General features: G+C 35.0%; 1 protein-coding gene across 21 annotated transcripts in view; it reads right to left on the bottom strand.

The window, feature by feature from the left end:
- Positions 1-21,204, bottom strand: part of ADGRL3 (adhesion G protein-coupled receptor L3) — a 766,591-nt gene that overhangs the window by 138,113 nt on the left and 607,274 nt on the right. For 18 of the 21 annotated variants that reach the window (XM_054688025.1, XM_054688026.1, XM_054688014.1 and 15 more), the window contains one exon: positions 18,337-18,375. The exons of the other annotated variants lie outside the window; for them this stretch is intronic. In XM_054688025.1, the coding sequence (XP_054544000.1) occupies positions 18,337-18,375 (39 nt within the window). The remainder of the gene's footprint in view (positions 1-18,336; positions 18,376-21,204) is intronic. 21 annotated transcript variants of the gene reach the window in all.

Below are 21,204 nucleotides of genomic sequence, written 5' to 3'. Positions count from 1 at the left end.
TATCGCCATGGTTTGGAATTAGGCAGGCTGAATTAGAGGTAATTAAGAAGAAAACTAGAGTTCAAAAGGAGAAAAGCAGAGCTACAGGTATATATATGTGTGTGTGTGTGTATATATATATACACACACACATATATATATATATATATATATATATAAAATCTGGACCACTGAGCATAACAACAACATAGTCTATAGAAAACCTTCCAAAATGTTTTTAAGCATAACAAAGCTCTATTTCAATGTAATTCAAAGACAGTTTATTAAATATGTATGATATGCAAATACCTAGGGATGTTGAGTGAAGTCAGAAAAGTAAGAAAAATATGGTGTATGCTCTCAATTTGCCTATGTTCCCAAGCACAGGTAAACACAACATAGAGCTAAAAACTCACAGCATATGGGACAAAAAAGTAATGAATTCTTGCTGAGGAGGAGTGAGAAAAGCTGGCAGGTGCGTGATTCTGTTTTTGTATTTTAATTGAGGTGACCTTGGTTTATATTATTTTGGAAGTATAGGATTCCTTGGCCCCCTTCACCCCGAGTTATGCCACCTGAATTAAATACTTAAGTATGACCAGACTTCCTTAACTAAGATGAGGGTATTTCAGATTTAAGATCATTATAAGTAAAACTGATGATTTAAAAAAGAAAGGTTTCACTCCCAGGTTTAGGCACCAAAAAAAAAAAGGGGGGGCATGGAACTAAGTTCAGTAATGTGTTGGGCTTGAGGGGAAGGAGAATAAATGGGGTACTGAGCCTGCTTTGAGTCACAAAAACTCCATCTTGCATCTAAGATGCCTTATTGAGACTTCTAGGTGAAAACTAAAGCGTCTGACACAGATGTAAAGCGTCTGTAAAACAAGAGCTCCTCTGCTCATTCTGATGGCAGGGCCCCACACAGCAGGGTTCTATCTGAAGACATTCTGTCCACCAATCATGGATAGAAAAATGGACTTGGGAACCAATTAAAAAGTGTCACCATATACATATACACAATGGACTATTACTCAGCATTCAAAAAAGATAAACTCATACAATTTGCAGCAATGTGGATGGAGCTGGAAGGGATCATGCTCAGTGAAATAAGCCAGAAAGAAAAAGAAAAATACTGGAAGGGCCTCCCCGGTGGCACAGTGGTTGAGCGCTGGGCTGCGAAGCTGCCCGCAGCCTCTGCAGCACCGGTTCTATTCCCGGCCACCGGGTGAGGGTCCCACATGGCACGAAGACCTCTCCTGCTGCCCGCTGCTCCCCTCAGCAGTGTACTTTGGTCCTTCTGCCTGTTCTGTTCCCTGCTCTGGCTCTGGTGAATTTTCTCACCCTCCGGCGCTTCTGACTGTACCCAGCGCTTGTATAAATAAATAAACAAATCTTAAAAAAAAAAAGAAAAGAAAAGAAAAAAGAAAGAAAAATACCGGATGGTCTCACTCATAGCAGGAATCTAGAAAATCTAAATAAGGTACCAGGAATAAGAATAGCTATAAGAAAGAAAAAATCAAAATCAACAAACAACTATGAACCAGAGATACACTATGTGGGGGGGGGGCAGGGAAAGAAGGGTTTGGGGTCAAAATAAGGGGGTTGCAATTGTATGGAGAATATAAAAATAAAATTAAAAAAAGGTGTCACCATAACTGATTTAATTTCAGGCCACCTTCTTGCATTATATTTCAAAATGTCCCTAAGCTCTGACACTGATGGTGTTCACCTGTGAACTGGCCTTTGAGCCATGATGCCTATTCTCAAATTTCTTCCTTATTATAGTATAGCCTGATTCTTCTTATTATTAGTTGCATCAACCGATGCATGGAAAGAGAGTGATGAAAGATGAGTAGGAAAGGAGATACGAATATAATAGGTAGAAGTTAGCTCTCAGAAGAGCTGCAGTATAACAGAAATTTGAGCTGCACTATGCGAAAAATCTACAAAAGTTTTTAAGCAAAGGAGTTATATATGAAGACATCATTTTAGAAAATTTCCTCTGAAAAACTTTAAAGAATGAAAGAGAAAAATTAGAGTCAAAAAAAAATGAAGAATAAATTTTATATTAAGTTCAATAGTTATTTTTAAATTTCTTTTGTATTACAATAAAGCAAATGCATATAAATATGCAAATTATCATTAGGAAGCCTATTAGAAAGTTAAGAGCAATTATTTCATATTAGTAACTAATATGAAAGTTATGAAAGTATGTCATACTTTTGATATACTTTTGAAAAACTGTCCAGTAATATGAAATTTATTTTATTCTTTACTTCCACATCATGATTTTCTGATGTGTTCTCTTGAATTCCACATTTTTCAATATATACTGTCATCACATTACTGTTTTATGATATTTCATATAAAATTATGTTTCAACATTTTCTTCATGTATAAATTTGCAAGTTATGTTATGATTATTTATATGATTTTTATATTAATAATTTGAAAAAATAAAATAAAATTGTCTTAATTTTTCATTTTTGACTTCTTGATACAAAATTTATCAGTTGAGAATAAACTAAAACAAAGCAAAAGTTTAAAGTCATTAGTGAGTAAAATATGTTTAGATATTGTATGCCAATGTATGTTTAGATATTGTTTCATATAATTTTTTAAAATATTTATTTATTTATTTATACAAGCACTGGGTACAGTCAGAAGCACGGGAGGGTGAGAGAATTCACCAGAGCCAGAGCAGGGAACAGAACAGGCAGACTGAGGAAATACACTGCTGAGGGGAGCAGCGGGCAGCAGGAGAGATCTGTCAGGCCATGTAGGACCCTCACCGTCGGCTGGGGATCGAACCGGTGCTGCGGAGGCTGCGGGCAGCTTCGCAACCCAGTGTTCAACCACTGCGCCACCAGGGGAGACCCCATATAATTTTTTTTAAATTTATTTTTTATTTATGCATGCATGCAAGAACTGGGGTGTAGGCCAGAGGTGCGGGTTTGGGGGGGCGGTGAGAGAATTTACCAGAGACAAGAGTAGGTTGCAGAACAGGCGGATCCACTGAAATACACTGCTGAGGGTAACAGCGGCCTAGACAGGAGAGGTCTGCTGTGTCATTTGGGTTAACTCCCTGGCCGGGGATCGAACTCATCCCTCAGTGGCTGGGGATAGCTTGATAGCACTGTGTCTTTAACCCCTCCACTACCAGGGAGGCCCCAGATTCATATAGAAGTTTTAAAGGTCAAATGTTAGAAGAGTCTTCAAGATAGTTTTTAATTTGAAGGTATTTCATTATAAGTCGAGTGACTCATATTTACACATCTGACCAATAAACATTGTTTTATAATCACTATCATTTAACATTATTAAGCATAAAACTAATAATCTCCAACCTCTCTTTTATGTTAAAGAAAAATGTTGGCATTTTCAAGTTTCAATTAAATTTAGGTATACAACACAGCATACTTCAATATAGTAATAAGAATCTTTAGTGTTTTACAGAAATATTCTGCCTCTTCAAAACACCCCCAGTTGATTTAAAAAAAAGCATTGTTTAAAAAAACCTGTTTTTTTACACTATATTCATTTAGAGTTAAATCATCGATGTCAACTAAATCTATTTTGTATTACAGGAATTAAGAGGAGCTATAAACTTGACTCAACTTCTTGCCAACTTAACATTCATTCAGCAAATATTAACTAAGTACCTTCAATTGGGATTTTGCAGGAGATGGATGTTCTCCCTTCCCTCAAAGTGAAGACAATATAGTGAAGCAGACAATTAAGCCAGTAATTCAAATACAAACTGAAAAGCATTATAATAATGGAAACACAAGTTTCAAACACTACAGTGGAAAGGCTCCATGAAGTATAATTCTAAAGTGAAACTCAACATTGACCAAAGAGGCAAAAAATACAGCATATGCTTCTAGGGACAGGTATGAAAGACAACAGGTACATCAAAGGAAAAAAAAAAATCCCTTATGACACAGTGTGCAAAGGACTAGACAGCAAGATTAAAGTGTATAGGCTACTTTTTCAAAGAGATTTGCAAACCATGTTAGGATATAAAATCTTCCTAAAGGTAACAAGAAGCCACTAAAAAATTTAAAATGGGGGTGCCTCTCCTGGTGGCACAGCGGTTGAGCGTTGGGCTGAGAAGCTGTCCACAGCCTCTGCAGTGCAGGTTTGATTCCCGGGCCAACGGCGAGGGTCTCACATGGCTAGCAGACCTCTCCTGCCACGCCCGCTGCTCCCCTCAGTAGTGTATTTCATCAGTCTGCCTGTTCTGTTCCCTGCTCTGGCTCTGGTGAATTCTCTCACCCTCCCGCGCTTCTGACTGTACCCAGTGCTTGTATAAATAAATAAATCTTTAAAAAAAAAATTAAGACACTCTCTATAAAAAAAAAAAAAGTGTGGTGTTAAGAAAATTATAATGAAAACAATTTACCAAGTGTGTTAAGACTTTCATCTGAATGCTTTAAATGAATCAACTCCTTTAATTTTCACAATAACTCAGTAAGGTAGAAATGATCATGAACCTCATCTTGCAATGAGAAAATTGATATGCAAAGTTAAGTAGCTTGCTAAAGGTTAAGTAGCTAACATGGGCAGAACCCATATCAAAATCCATGCATTCTGGTTCTAGAATAGGGAAAAGCAGAGATGCCAAAGATAACTTAAAATTATTTGTTGGTTAATTAAAGTTATTTAGTGAGGTAAATAAAGAGATTCAGTATACAGAATTTGAGGGTAATTATTCAGCTGGTACTAACAATGGGGATAAAGGAAGAGGAAAAAATTTCTGTTTGCTAAAAGAAAGCGAATGTTAAATACTTGTGGAGGGGAAGAGCATACAAAACATGATGAATTCATTTTTTCCTATGCTGAGTGCAAAATATTTGAATGGCATCCATTAGGAAGGTATAGACAAGTTTTATAGGTGAGAACAAAGTTTTCCTCTACCCTCTTAGGTTCTGTGACTGAGCCTGAGAAATTAAACTGACAGAAGACTGATTAACAGTTGAAAGGCATAGAAATTTTGTGTAATAATTTTATGTACACACAAGAAATATGAAGACCAAAAAAAGCAGTTAGTACTGAGCACTTACATTCATTTTTGAATCAAACAACAATAAATTTGTGAAGTGACAAGATAAAGGAAAAGGGTTCAAGCTTCTAAAGACAGTAAATTGTGGGGAAATAACAAGGAAATATATGGGGAAACTAATAGACGATAAGTGCTATTTTAGGGTTTTTTTTTTTTTATATATACAGATCTATTTTGGCATTGGCTCCCAGTCCCTGTTGATAAGCATAAGGCTCTTTCTGGTACATGGGAAATTATATGATCTGCTTTTAGGTAGAAAGGGGTAGATCAGAGAGCCCTTCCACATCTGCTCTTTCTCAGTTGACTTCAACTCAAAGTGGCATATTTTGGTGGCCCAAAATATGTACTTAATCCTTTCAGCTTGACACATAGATAACTGTTCTTGACATGTAGGTTTAGGTGACATAAATTTAAGAAAACCTATTGAACATACTTACATGTGTAACATTACACAGATAAACAAGCAGAGGGAGAAGAATTAATGGTCTAGAAATATTAATAATCAAGGAGAAAATGTAGAAAGAATAGTCAACAACTGAGATGAAGAAAGAGTAAGTAACCAGAGAATGTGGTATCAAGGAGTTATATGGGAAGAAGATTCCATCAGTTTCAAAATGTACTCAACCACAAAAGTATTCCCAAACCTTCTCGTTTTGAAAGAATAACCCTAGATTTTTTTTCTAGGTAACTGGTAGAACGATTACAAAATAAAGAGAAAAACAATAGAGAAATTGATTTTGAGGGATAATCAGTTCAATTTTATGTATATTTACTCTGAAGTAAATAAATTTATCCAACAAATGTTTTTCAGCATTTAATATGTACCAATATTATTCTAGACTCTTAGAATATATTTAAGGCCCAGCAGCAGAGGAGCAGAGAGAAAAAAAAAAATCCTAGAACTGAACATCCTGGCAAAAGAAGTAAACTAAATGATTACATGTGTTAGAAAAAGTTAAGTACCCAGGTACAATAAAAGGAAAATAAGCAATGTGGAGAAATTTAGACATGGGCAGGGCTTTGGAGAGGGTGGCTTGTGATTTTATATAAGATGGTCCAGGTGGGTTCATAGAAAAGGCTACAGTTCAAGAAAGACTAAGTTGCTGAGGAGGTAGCAATGCAAATATTTGGAGGGGATATTTCAATCAGAGAGAACAACCAGAGCAAAAGGCTTCAAGTGGGAACAGGTAAGGTATATTTCAAAACCTTACAGAGGCAAAATGACTGAAGAAAACTGAAAGAAACAGTGAGGGTGGAGTGAATCACATCAACTGAGATGGTGAAGACTGCATGTAAAACTAATTTGTCAGTTAAGATTAGGAGTTCAGTTTTGAACATGGAGGGTTTCAGCTACCTATTAAAAAACAAAGTGAACATGTTGAGAATTGAGCTGGAAAAATAATTTTGGATTTCAAGAGAATAGTCTATGCTGGAGACATTCTATGTGAGTCACAGACATATAGATGACATTTAAACCAATGAACCAACAAAAGAGTGACTGAGTGACTGTACAAAGGAACTAAGAGTTGAGTTGGGGGCAGTCAAACCTTAAGGGTTTGGGAGAAGAGGAGGAACCAGCAAAGACCACTAAAAATAAGCATGAGGTGAAAGGAAAATAAAGACAATATTTTGCTCTGATGAGCTTGTGCAAGGACAAGGGAATGTTCAACTTTCAGAAGTTTCTGATTTCAAGTAAGATAGATTGACTACTGGCCACTGGGTTTGGCAGCATGAAGTCACTAAGAACCTCAACAAGTATATTTCAGTAAAGTGGTGGGGGCAAAAACTTGATGAGGAGAAATTCAGACAGACAGGGAGGAAAAGGACTAATATAGTGAGTGTAGACAAGTGTTTTTGAGGATTTATACTGCAGTGGACATACCAGCTGGCAATCTGAAATATAGGATTGGGGTTTCAAGTAAATAGTAAAAATTTAGAGGTTATTCTGTGTGTTAAGTACAATTTAAACAGTCCTAAGGATATAGAAATAAAAATCACACTGTTCCTTCACAAGAAACTCAGAGATAGTAAAGTGAACAGATGTTAAAATGCAGTTTGATGATTGCTGTAATAGAGAAAAATGGAGGATGTTGTAAGTTCATGTGAGAGTATTTCTTCAGACTAAGTGGAACAATGAAAGCTTCCTTAGAGTAATAGACACATTTAGTGGGATATGAAGGGATAGACTGGAAATGAGAACACATCTAGAAGCAAGTTAAGTGGAAGGTAAAGTGACAACAAAGGCACGGAGACAAAAATGGCAAGTACTAGATGATTTGAGGATCCAAAGGTGTGGGAGGGGTCGGTTAAAAGTGTGAAAAATCAGCAGTAAAATTTCCAAGCATTGGAGTCCAAAAACGAGAATTTTTCCTTAAGAGAAAAAGAGAATAATGGACAATTTTTAAACAGGGTCAAATTATAATCAGAGTTGTGCTTTAATACATCATTCAGTAATAGGGAGAATGGGTTAAGAGAATAATTTAGAAATGTGTAAAGCATTTGGTTAATATTTTTTTGAGAAACACCTACGTAAAGATGATAGCTGACATAAGAATGGATATAGAGGAAAACTAAGTATGTTTGCAATCAAAATAATCTTGCACAAATATAAGGGATAGTCCTGGTTAAAGCTTTTTACTGGAATACAGAATCTTGACTCCTTTCCATAATTTTCCAACATTTATCTCCTTCAACCGATTATTTTAGCAGTATTCACCTCTTTTTTTATTTCTAGAACTCTCCAAACTCTTTTTCACAAACTTTGCTCTGCATGATCTCTGATCCTGGAATAATTTTTCTCTTGAGAAAGATTTTTTAAATGGAAATGTTTTTCTGACTTTGAAAGGGGCATGCTTATGAAACAGGAGATGTGACAATTGAATGTTTTATGATCTCCTGAATAAGCTCCTCAAAAAGAAAAAGGACATAGGTTAAAAACTAAGAAAACCTGAATAAAGTATGTTCTTTAGTTAACAATATCAATATTAGTTCATTAGTTGTAATAAATGCCCCACACTGATGTAAGATATTAAAAATAGAGAAATCTATGTGTATAGGGGGATATATGTAAATTTTCTGTATTAGCTAATTAATTTTTCTGTAAATTTAGAACTTATCCAAATATGTATATTAGTGAAAAAAATAAAAATGTATATGCTCACTAACAGCTAAAAAATAAAGATTACAAATTAAAATTTGAAAGTCTATTTATAGAAAAACACTCACCTCACCCTAAAATAATCACTTTTGACAGTTTGTTGAGAACCCCTCCATATTTGTAATATTTTCTTATACACACAAATGGATTAATATGAAATGCTGCCATTTTTCACTTGCTTATTTATTTTAACTTTATTATATATTATATCCATCTTTCTAAGTCAAGACAAGACGGTCCTCATTATTTCTATAGCTAAACAGTATTTCATTATTTGGTATTGCAGCTTATTTAGTTAGTTTTCTACTGATGAAAAGTTAAGTTGCTTTGCTGACATAAACCATAGCATAAGTCTATCTCATGATTATCACTACATATTTTACACATTTATTCTTTTCAGTGGTGGAATATTAACCCATTGTGTGGGTCTGCCACAAGCTACTCCCTAGACAGTTTGTAGGCAAAGAGACGACACTGTTTCATGAGTGTTGGGCAAAATTTATAAGGAAGTATTATAAAAACATGGATGTGAGTAAAAATAGTCTCCTTTGGTAGGATATTCAAGAGGCTAATAACAGTGACTACTTTGAAGGAGAGCTGAGTGACTGAGTAGGGGTCAGAAGCAGGGCTGCATTACCTAACTCCAACGGGTCACCACTCAAATAGATCTGTGTCAGTGGCATGCTTAGGAGCTAGCCATGTAGCAGCCCTTATGGAAAGGATACATATTTGTTATTCTACCTTTAGAATTTTAAACTATGCACATATGTTAGCTGTTCAAAATTTACTTTAAAAGAAGAAAAATATCCCACTGAAAATATCCCATTTGAGAATGGTTTGAACTCACTTTTTTCTCTTTTAAGAAAATGGCATTCAGACCATAACTCACAGAACAATCAAAAGAATATTTAACCTGTAATTTGGGTTCAAAAGTAACCCCAGTATTGTCATAAATCTATAATAGGTTCTTACATAAAAACGGGATGAAGATACGAACAAATACCATTAAATGAGAAACAAAAATATTTTGGGTTGCATCTATTGCAGAATAATGCAAGTTGCCCAATTACTCTCCTGTCTTAGACACAGAATCATTAGACAGTATGCTCAGCTGCAAAACTATACCTTTTAATACTGTAACCTTTAGCTATATAAATTGAGGAGCTCATGAGCTCCATGAGGAGTTCATGGTCAGAAGCAGTTGGGAGAGACTTTTGGAAAGTTCCAAAAGACATGAATTGTTTATTACTTGTCCTTATCCTTCATGTTTAGAAAATAGTATGAAGTTATGATTGAAACTAAAATACCTATCTTATCACTTAACAGATGGAATTCCATGTGCTAAATAGAATAAATAGAGCTGAAAAAAACAGGTGAAGCTATGGTCTCTGATACGGAGTTTTCATGCTAATCCTATATCACTTTATCTGCGTTTCTTTTCTGTGTGCATGAAGAAAGTCCTGGTTTGCTTAAGTTGCCACAGTTAAGTTTCTGTTACTACCTGCTATGTAAAAATCATATATTAGATAGCAGAAAATATCAAAATTATAACTCGATTAGGAACAGTCCTCATAGAGTTGTTTGGTTTCATGTTATCAGACAACTACTTAACTGCAAATTATAATTTAAAATTTCTTTTTCTTTCCTGACCTGTACCAGAAAAAGTTAATGATAATTTCAGAAAGCAGGATCCTAAATCTGTAATGCTATTTTTTTTTTTTTTTAGAGGCATGTTTGTTTATTTATTTATTTGTTTGTTTGTTTTTGTTTATACATGCACTGGGTACAGTCAGAAGCGCGGGAGGGTGAGAGAATTCACCAGAGCCAGAGCGGGGAGCAGAGCAGGCAGAAGGACAGAAGTACACTGCTGAGGGGAGCAGCGGGCGGCAGGAGAGGTCTGCGCGCCATGTGGGACCCTCCTTCGGTGGCCGGGGAGCAGCCGGGGATCGAACCGGCGCCGCAGAGGCTGCGGGCAGCTTCGCAACCCAGCGCTCAACTGCTGCGCCACCAGGGAGGCCCTGTAATGCTATTTTTAATACATTTTTCCTAATGGTTAGCTATGTGGTCATGAATCTTTTAGAGAAATAACTAAGTTGATGCGTATTCTCTTGCATTTTCTCTGTAGAAATAATATCTATTTATATTCTATGTATTTAAAACTTTTCTGAAGGTAAACTCATGTTCAGAAAGCAATTATGCATTAGAATAGCCCTTAAATAAACAATTTTACAATTAAGTAACCACCCCCACTTTAATTAGGAAATTATGAGGAAAGAGAATGCAACTTGGTGAAAGAAGAAAATACTTTTGCTTTACATGAAAACACTTTATTTAAAAACAGAAAGACTTTATCTGTACTCTAATTAAAATCACTTCCTGAAACATTCACAAACCATGTATACACAAACAACAGCTGGAACACATGTTTATTTATAGGAAATGTGCAGAATGAAAGAGCCAGAAATGACTTTGTAAAGCAGCCATCACTCCCTGACCTAACATATTCACCACAGGAATTTTGAGAGATTCCCAGAATGATGTTCTTTGCACATCAAAACAGGAGCTCCATCATCAGCATCTGTCTCTGTACTCTGGAGTTTTTTGAATCATTAGCTTTATTAACTGACTTGTCCAAGTTCTTATTATTTACTCTGCTTACATTAAATATGGTTTTCCTGCCTTTTGATTCAATGATTATTTTGTAACAGCATTTAACAGCTACAACTTAAAGGACAGAATGCTTATAACTTTGTTATCTAAAGACAACTGTTCTGATTGTGGAGATGGAAGTCACTTTCTTTGAACTCAACGTCTTTTAGCAATAGGTTCAGGGACCAGAAGCATGCAGGGTGCAGATTTATATTTTCTCTCTTACTGACACAAATCAAGTGCAGATTTATCAAGCTGTGAAATATATTAAGTTCACAGGGTTTTAACAAAGGGTTACCAGACCTCAAGAACCTGCTGTGATTCAAACTACTTTCAGATGTCCTTTTAATTATATTAAATGAAAGTTTGGGTTGGCTTTGATGCTTATGGGCAAACATCGAAATCTCTTGAAAGAGCTGCTAAAAGTACTCCCTGTTGCTGTAGTTAATGTACTACATTGTATGCACACTGCTAGCCAATTTATTCTAGCCACTTTAACAAGGATATCCAGCCCGACAGGCCACACAGAATAGTATCACAAGTCAAGCAAAGCACAAATCATTAGAAGACACAGAAAGTTGTTTGACATGCACCACAGAGCTCTTTGTCATACAGCCAATTAAGTGACCAAACAAGGAACTTGAAAATACTCATTAATTTCTTCCTAGCCATATAAATGAAGGTTAGAATCTCTCTAGTCTTATGAACCAAAGACAAACAGTAAAACTGGCATAATTCAATTTGCACTTTGTCAAAGGTGCAAAGTAGCAACTTTGATTCACAGAAGTCTGCATTAAAGAAAAAAATGAAAGGAGTAGGTAAGAATGTTTAGGTAGTACGTATAGACTTTCGAGTCTCCTGAATGTTTTAAATTAATCAAAGGTTGACATTACTTTTATCCTTGAAAAGCCATTTCAGCATTTCTGGGCAGAATCAGCAACACTTGACATCATCCCTTATATGAAATAGAACTTGAGTTGTCTGTGTGGATGTCATACTCTCCAGGTCCTCCTCCTCTCTAAGAAACACCTTTTACTTTATCTTGCTGGATTCTCTTCATCAACTTGACCTCCTGGTATAAAAATGTACTGGTCCCATTTCTGGATTCTTTTTCTCTTTATACTCATCCCCATGATGAATTCATCTAATATCTTGATTGCAAATGCAATCATTCGATGTGAATGAAATATTCCAAAAAAAATATTTCTGGTCTTTCTTCTCGGCTGATTTTAAGCTTCTATATCAAATTACATATTAAATGTCTACCTTGCATACCTAATAGAAATCTAAAAATTAACAAGCACCCAAATGGAGTTCATTTTGTGCCTCTTCCAAATTGGTCACAGACCATCGCAATAAATGGTGACATTATCCTACAATTGCTCAGGCAAAACAATGTCATTTGGCTCCTCTCTGACACTTCACATGTAGTTCCACTCAATCCTGTGGTCCACTTAAAAAAAATGCTCACCCTGAATAGTTATTTCAGAATTCTATACTCATATAATATTACATGCTACCATTATTTCCTAACCAGTCACCCTGTTTCAGTCCTTACTTTTCCTGTTATGACCTATCCTCCACTCTTGGAACACATCAGAACCTGTCATTCCTGTACTCAGAAACCCACAGTGGTTTCCTCTGTCCCTCTGAAAAGAAAGTGTAATTCTTACAATTGGTCTATCAGATCTGAGTCCTTGCAACCCTGCAGATTCATCCCCTACCAGCATCTTTTTAATGCCTCTCCAGTCACACTGGCCTCCTGAACACCACAGGCATATTTCCACCTCAGAAACTTTGTTCTCTCTGCCAGAATGTTTTTTTTTTTCCCTGCATATCTGCATAGTTCACTGCTTCACCTCCCTCAAAGTTTTGCTCAAACATAATTCAGTGAGGCATTCCTTGCTTTATTTTTCTCTAAAACACTTATCAACATCTCACATACCATATATTTTATGTATTTGGTATGTTGCTTAAATTCCGCTACTAGAACTTTCACTCTAGTATATAGAAAAGGAATGTCTGTTGTAATGTCTGTTGAGCATTGCTGTAATAGCCAGTGCTGATAAGATTCCTGGGCACATGGGCTAAACTAATAATTCTTAAACATTTTGGCTTATAAACTACGTGATGCTTTCTTTTTGCGCTGTTGGTACCTAGGCTAGAGATTTCTAGTGGATAATTAAGGTAAAATAAACCAAAGAGAACTAGCTAAAGTGAACAATTTATAATTACATAGTGAAATAAAAAAAGGGTTATTGCGAACACTTTGTTTTAAAGAACACTGAGATCATATTCCTTTCAAAAGGAAAGAACAGAAGGAAGTCAAAGACGTGTGTGTGTGTGAATTTGTATCTGTCTACTATTATTTTCTGATTTGTTTTTAATATGAATATACAGGAAATAACAAATTAAAAGTATGACTCAAAAGATTCACATCAATAACTATGTACTTATATTTACCATTAAGCAAGGTCAACTGCAGGCTTTCTAGGGAGTACATGCTGTCTCTGAGATTTGGAGGACAAAAGAAACTGCTAATAAAAATACATTTCTTAAGTTGGAAAATGTCCTGCTTTTGAAGCAGCAAAAAAATGAATGTCAATAATTCTTAATAGTTACTTAAAAAAAAAAAAAGAGCTGCTAATGCTAACAAATATTCATATTTAAAAGATGGGCACTCAAAGTTGGAAAATGAGAAAAAAATGTAAATCCAAGTGCTGGTTGCATTTACAGAACACCATGGCAGTTGTTCTTAAGCTGTTTGAGTTCTAAGTCTACTCCCAGGTACTCATGAAAAGCATAGACCTTTCTTTTGAGTGATGAGATTTTTTATTGGCTCATGGATTACACTCCCAAACCTTCCTCTGCCCTGACTCCATGACTAAGGAACTTCTACAATTAGTAAATATTACAATAATCATTTTAATAAAAAATACCAAAAATAATATCAAGTGTTGTCAAGGATGTGGGGAATCTGCAACCTTCATAAATTGCTAGTAGAAATGTAAAATAAAATAGTGCAGCCACTTTGGGAGATAGTTTCATAATTCCTATTTTAACATAGAGTTACTATTTTTTTTCTTCTTTCAATATAATGTTTTAATCATGGTTTCCTCAGAAAGTAAAAGGACCTCAAATCAAATTACTTTTATATTTGACTTCAATATATAGTACAAAATAATTACCAAACTACCACTTGAATTCAGTCTCAAAAAAAAAAAAGAAATAGAAAAAAAGAAAGCTTATATAATCTCTGAGATACAGTACAATGAATTGATAAATACAAACTCAAATAAATATCTTGACTCCTAATCAATAATGTCAGTTCTGCAACGTCTTTATCTTAGGAATATGGAGTCTAACCTACTGAATCAGGAAGATCTACTTTTGAATTCAGGACCCCTTAATTATTATTGAATGATGTAGTAAAAAGCATTTAATCCTCCCTGGACTCCAGTTTTTCTACTGTAAGTTAAGAATATTATATTATATAATATATATGGATTTTTGTGACTATAAAATAAGAATTTAAGCAAAAGGTTCTATACAATGACACCCATATAATTAATGCCTAATTAATATATTTTTTCAATAAATCATTGATATTCCTAATCATGATTTTGAAGAAGCACTAGACTCATGTCAGGAGAGTATCAGGTGTGCTATTGGTGCTAGTTGCGAGATCTTTGGCCAGTGCTTTTATCTCTCCAGATCTCAGTTACACATATTCATCTCTAAGTTCTCTGCTGGCAACACTACATCATAGTAGATATTTGAAATGCTTAAGCAAATGAAGAATACATAAATAATTCCCCAAAGTATATGAATAGGTTTTTTCTAATATATGTCACCTTGACATGTGTAGCTAAGATCCACAGAGGCACTGTGGGTTTTAGCAGAAACTGTTACCATGACCTCAAATACCTATAAATGAAGATTCATAGATTTAATGAACTATTTATTGGAGACAACTATCTATATAGCAGACATTCAGTTACCAAGTATCTGGTTTTGTATTATGAGTCAACCACTTCTTGTCATGTGAGATTCCCTCCTCTCCTGGATGCCCCAAGCCCCTATTCCATTCCTCAGATCAAGAATAAAATCTCTTGGTTTGTCCTAGTTACTCTAGAATTTACAGTCACTTAAATTTACCAAACATAAGTATTTAAACCTGTTCTTTTTTTTTTTCTGCTCTTCTAGCTGATGTTAATGTGTTTGCTGGACCAGCAGAAGAATCTCAGAGAGAGAAGGGAAAATTTCCATGTCATAAAATTTTCTTCTTAAATAAAGATATGTATTATACCTGAGATACAATAATGATATTTTTTACCAACACACATGTGAATTTCTATCTTTTGAAAGTATAAAAGGCTTTTAGTGTAATCTAAAATCACAATTAAAAATATTTTGGAAATACCTTCTTTTGTTTTGTTAAAATATATGAGGAAAAAGCACAATGAGTTATAAGAGATTAATATATTATCAATATTTAAAGAAATTATAGCAATTGTTCAACCTACAAATCAACTGTCATAGTTGATAGCTAACATGCAGTTTTCACTGTACTTTTTTGTGAAACAAACAAAAGATGGGTCAAGATAATGCCTAATTATCTAGAGTGCCTACTCTACTTCTAAAAAAATTAAAAGCTAAATGGCTCTAGAAGGTCAAAATCAAACCTAGAAGAACAATTATGCCTATGGAAAGCCTTATTTTTTAAAGACTCTTATAACAAAACAATTACTATTTTCAAGTGCATATAGCATTTCAAGTGTAATTTCACACCTATTTCATAAATAGCTCAGAATATGCTCTAAGCAATGAAACAATAGGGAACATAAAACAAGTCTTTAAAATTCTAAGATTAGAGCTTAAAATATTATTCACTCTAGAATTTTATAGGATAATCACCTACATTAAAGCAAACAGAAGTAATACCATGTATTAGTGAGCAAAGCATTTCAGCTTCACCAATATTCTGGTTTTATTTGGTCTTATTGCAACAGGGTGGTCCCCAGGAAAGGGGGAGGTTCCCTGCCCCACCCAAGAGAGAGTGGAGCTGAGCAGGAAGAGGAGAAGCTGGAGAAGAGACTGAGGAAGGAAGGAAGCAGGATGGAGCCAGGAGACCTGGAGGAGGCACATGGAGCCTAGAGACACGTGAAGAAACTGCGCTTGTCTTTTGGTCGTGGACTAGGTGACACAGATGTGGGTGAGACCCGTGGGGAGGTGACAATGGCAGCTTTTATCTTGATGTTGATTTTGCTCTTTTCCTTCCGGGCTTGTCTGGTTGTTTGTGACCCTTTGCTGTGGGTCCCCACTGGAAGATGCTTTAGACTTGTAGCAGGCTTTGGGGCCTTGTTCTGGGCCGATCCCATATGGATGGACTTTTACCCACGAGGGGATGGGTAACTTTGGGTGCTTCATTTAGAAACTAGACTCTTTGCCTTACCTGTATTGTTTCCTAGTTTTATTAAAGTTCCTTCCCATTAAAGTCTCCTATGTTTTGTGTTGATGCGGCGGATGGCAGAACCCATTTAGAATAGGCAGGGAGAGGGGCAGCCCAAGCCCCGCAAACCTGCCTATTCTAAATGGGTTCTGCCATCCGCCGCATCAACACAAAACATAGGAGACTTTAATGGGAAGGAACTTTAATAAAACTAGGAAACAATACAGGTAAGGCAAAGAGTCTAGTTTCTAAATGAAGCACCCAAAGTTACCCATCCCCTCGTGGGTAAAAGTCCATCCATATGGGATCGGCCCAGAACAAGGCCCCAAAGCCTGCTACAAGTCTAAAGCATCTTCCAGTGGGGACCCACAGCAAAGGGTCACAAACAACCAGACAAGCCCGGAAGGAAAAGAGCAAAATCAACATCAAGATAAAAGCTGCCATTGTCACCTCCCCACGGGTCTCACCCACATCTGTGTCACCTAGTCCACGACCAAAAGACAAGCGCAGTTTCTTCACGTGTCTCTAGGCTCCATGTGCCTCCTCCAGGTCTCCTGGCTCCATCCTGCTTCCTTCCTTCCTCAGTCTCTTCTCCAGCTTCTCCTCTTCCTGCTCAGCTCCACTCTCTCTTGGGTGGGGCAGGGAACCTCCCCCTTTCCTGGGGACCACCCTGTTGCATTATCAGATGTTTAGTCAATAGCTATAACATTTATTTATAGCCAGCCAATTATAACACCAGGAAATCAGTCACTGGATAAACTGTCCATTAATTTTCCATCTGAGAGTCATGTTTGAATGACAAATGCATTTCCTAGATTTAAATATTGAAAGGCTAATTATCTGCAAGTCCCCATTAAAGGGACAGTATTGATCACAATCCAAAATAATCCAAATATTGCTCAAAAGCGATGTTCCACTTTCAGTAATGAAGAACACTTCAATTTCATATTGCACACACTAAGAAAATATAGGTCATGCATATGTTTCGCACAGCAATTTCTTTCCCAAAATCATATAAAAAAATAAACCTGAGCAGTTTCTCATACACAAAGATTTATTAGTTAAGCAAAATGCAAACTAAAAACTTATCTTCCTAATCTCTGTTCAACATTCAATTTTTTTGCCCTTAAATGACTATCTCACAAAATCCCTTATAGTGAATAAACCGATAGAGTATAGTTGCTAGAATACCAAATTGAGAAGCAGTGATTTGGTTTTTGAGGGCATGTCTCTATAAATGCAGTTGGTCTTTCCCTTTAAAGATGTTTTGATACATATGTGCATGTATATATGTGTTTATATATAATATGTATACACATATATTTAATAAAGTTTACAGTTGCATGGTCACCTAGTTTCTTTCATTTTCTTCCTTCCCTCCCTACCACCTTTTTTGCTTCCTTTCATCCCTTCTTGAAACTTGCTTCTGGGATTCTTTTGCCCAGAGAGTCCATAAATACAAAACTGGTTTTTACCCTACCTAAGAACAAATTACAAGATGTTAATGTGGAAGTTACACTGGGATTAACATGTTTATAATAAGTAAGAGAGTAAGATAGTGACAATATGTCTTGAAACAATAAACAGATCCATGTTGGCACAGAAACATGATATTTCCAGTATCCTGTATCCAGTATATCCAGTATATTATATGACTTTGATTGTCATTTCTGAATGAACCACCACTCAAATATTAGCTGGTTCAAAGTATGGATGAAATATTTTCATACCCACTTCCATGAAGAAATTAGAGATTTATACATTAAACCCAACTCATGTGTTAGTGAGGATCCAACATTTGCACCTCTTGAATAATCTGTGTTCTTCTGGCTTGACAAAGCATCACAGATACTATCAAATGACTTCTTAGCATATCACCTTACTTAGGTCTTTCTACTCCCACCCTCATGCCCACCCCCACAAAATCATTTTAGTTAAACAAGGTACAGTATTATTCTATCAGTTGCCCATATATGCTATCACCAACAGAGACAATTCAACAATGTAACACAGTTATAAAAACGCAGAAAGTACCTGGACATAGGCTCTGCAAGAGCGCTCTCTTTTCTGAAGCTGAATCCATTAAGACAGCAGATTAAACACAGAATAGAAAAAACAAGTTAGTGACAGAAGAAAACAAGAAAAATAAAAGAACACATCTACACAAAACACCTTATTTTCTTGTGCACTACTTTCTAGAAGAGAAATGAAAGCTAAGCAGCAGCAAAACATAAGCAATGGTTTGAAAAACAGTAACCAACACTCTTTCAGAACAACCCAAGTGAAAAGCAAATGGTATAAAGCTGTTAATAATGGAAGAAATCAATAAATTAGTAGAAATCAGTAAAAATCAATACTTCATTCATTTAAAATGATTCATTTCACATAGGTTAGTTATTACTTCAGAGTCACAAATGAAGATATATAAAGTCAAAGAAATTATGTTAAAATTTTGGAAATTAGTTTTTCAGACAGAGTCAATGGTTGTGGTTTACTGATTTGATAAATGGTTAATATGCACTACAAACCATGTTTGTACACACAAGAAAATCTGTTTTTTGGGGGAAGTAAAAATGCCCATTCATTATGTCTGTTTGATTCTAAAGAATATGTAGCAAGAGATATGTAATTAATTTGTGTTTTAAAAAATTTGGTGAATTTCTTCATTAATCACTACTTATTTTTCTTAAGAATTTATGTTGACATTTTGACCCAAAACATGTATTTATTTTAGCAACTTCTGTGGGATGAAGAATGTTTTTGTTTGTTTGTTTGTTTAAATACAGCATGATTTTTTTTCTCAACAAAAGGGTAACAGCAATCAAATTTAGACCCAAACATTTTGTTCTGGTGACAAAATGAATAATGAATAAGTGTAATTGTTCTGTTAAATAAATGATCCCAAATTTTACAAATTAGATTGTGCTCTTCCTTCCCTTTTTTATTTTTTTCTTCAGTTGCTTTGAATTTTTAAAGGAGAAAATTATCCTATTTCAAGAAGCTGTTACTCTGATACCTTTTGTGTGGCTAATATTCTCCCAACTTTAATTCAAACATTCTTCAGTGAACATAGAGCAGTTACTTCTCTAAAGAATTAAGTGAGGAATGAGTGTAAGAGAATTGCCATCCCTGTCATTTGGATCACTGACTAGCATCTCAGTTTTTCAGGACTCTAAACCCTCTAGAATTTCAATGTGGAGCTCAACTGATTTGTATGGTGTTGACTTTGCAAATCTGACGGGTTATAACTGCTTCAGGGAACAGTGGGAACCACAGGAAATGAGGGCAAGCCAGCAAGCATGTGAATAACCTTTGCCCTCCCATCTACTTACTCCACCATGCAAATTAACATATGACAAACCACATTATATAAACAATTGAAAAGAGCCAAATGGGAAACAAAAGAGCATCAAATAGCTTAACAAATGGAAATTTGTCCATTACTTGGTTATTTGATATTCAGAATAGGAAAAGCTGATTAGCTGTAGCCAGTTAGAATGTGCCATTAATTGCCAGCTTTACCTGATATTGTAAGACATCAACAGCATTTTTAAATGAAGATACCAAGTATTGCTATAACAAGTAATATTATGGATATATAACTTTAATAGAAATATATTTTTCAGTACATTATGATAACCATAGCCGGCAGCAGTATTCATTAATTGCATCTAGTCAGCCTGAGTGATAACACATTAATATCACAGCATGCCCACATTATATGAGCAGTCATGGATTATACTATATCAGAGGTTTGGTTATGATTCTATCATGGACATATGTGACAAAACTGAGCATAACTCCTTTATGCTCAGGATGGGGAAAAAATGAACAATTTATATATAATAGATAAAACTTAGGATGAAATTACAGGAAAAACAGCATTTGCCAGATAAAATAAATGGTTTTTCGATGTGGAGCCAACATTATTTAAAAAATCTTTTCCATCTTGATGAATGAGAAGCTTAGTCTAATAAGACAAAGAACCAAACATTAAAAGACCACTCTGCAAAGTCATTTTTCACTTTAAAAGGGAATGTTCATTTAGTGAATTCCATAGTGGACATTAGTCTGTCATTGCCAAATTCTTGCTTTAAGTAGTATGATTATATGATATTCAAGGTTTTAAAAATCCATTTCAACAACTGATGATGTCTACTACATAAATGACATTCAGGGAACACGAGTGCTCTCACTGTAGCAATTCGGGTATCTTTTCACATCGGTTTATTCACCATTTGAAAATTTGTTTCATAAATATATTCCTTATGAATTTTATATATTTATGTAAATTAAATGCTTAGAGTGTCCAAGTCATATAAATACACATAAAATGTTTCTATACCTATATATAATGTATATAAATACTGCATGTTTACTAATATAAATACATGTAAAATGTATAATCCCTGAAATTTTTAAAATGGATTATTTTTATTATTTACAATTCAAATTTGATGAGATATATTTAAATGTTTTAACAGTAGTGTTGCAAAATCTAATTTAAAAATAAAAATGAGATGAAAATTAAAACAGTAACTTCCGTATGACTTTTTAAATAAAATGTTAAATAGGCTATATCATTTCCTATATAAAACAGTTATAATGGGAGGCTAATATCATTTCTTACTTTTGCTAATTTTTAAGCTACTTATTGATAGGACATTTGTTTTACTACAATTATTTTAATATGAAGGTTTGAAAGAGGAGAAACAGGAACACATTGCATTAACCATGTTAATCTTGTCAGAATTTAGCATACAAACAGAGTAACTACTAGGGGAGATAGAATTAGAAATTCAAAATATATGTGGAAGATTATCATTAATTGTTTCTCCAAACTGAAAGCCAAATAAGTTCATATTATAATGAAACAGTGAACTGAATTAAATAAAACTAGCA

The sequence above is a fragment of the Talpa occidentalis genome, unplaced genomic scaffold, assembly GCF_014898055.3.
Source record: "Talpa occidentalis isolate TD23 unplaced genomic scaffold, MPIMG_talOcc4v2.1 talOcc4.6, whole genome shotgun sequence".
Lineage (NCBI taxonomy): Eukaryota > Metazoa > Chordata > Mammalia > Eulipotyphla > Talpidae > Talpa > Talpa occidentalis.
The sequence above is the reverse complement of the archived record's forward strand: the minus strand, read 5'-3'. Positions and strand labels throughout refer to the sequence as shown.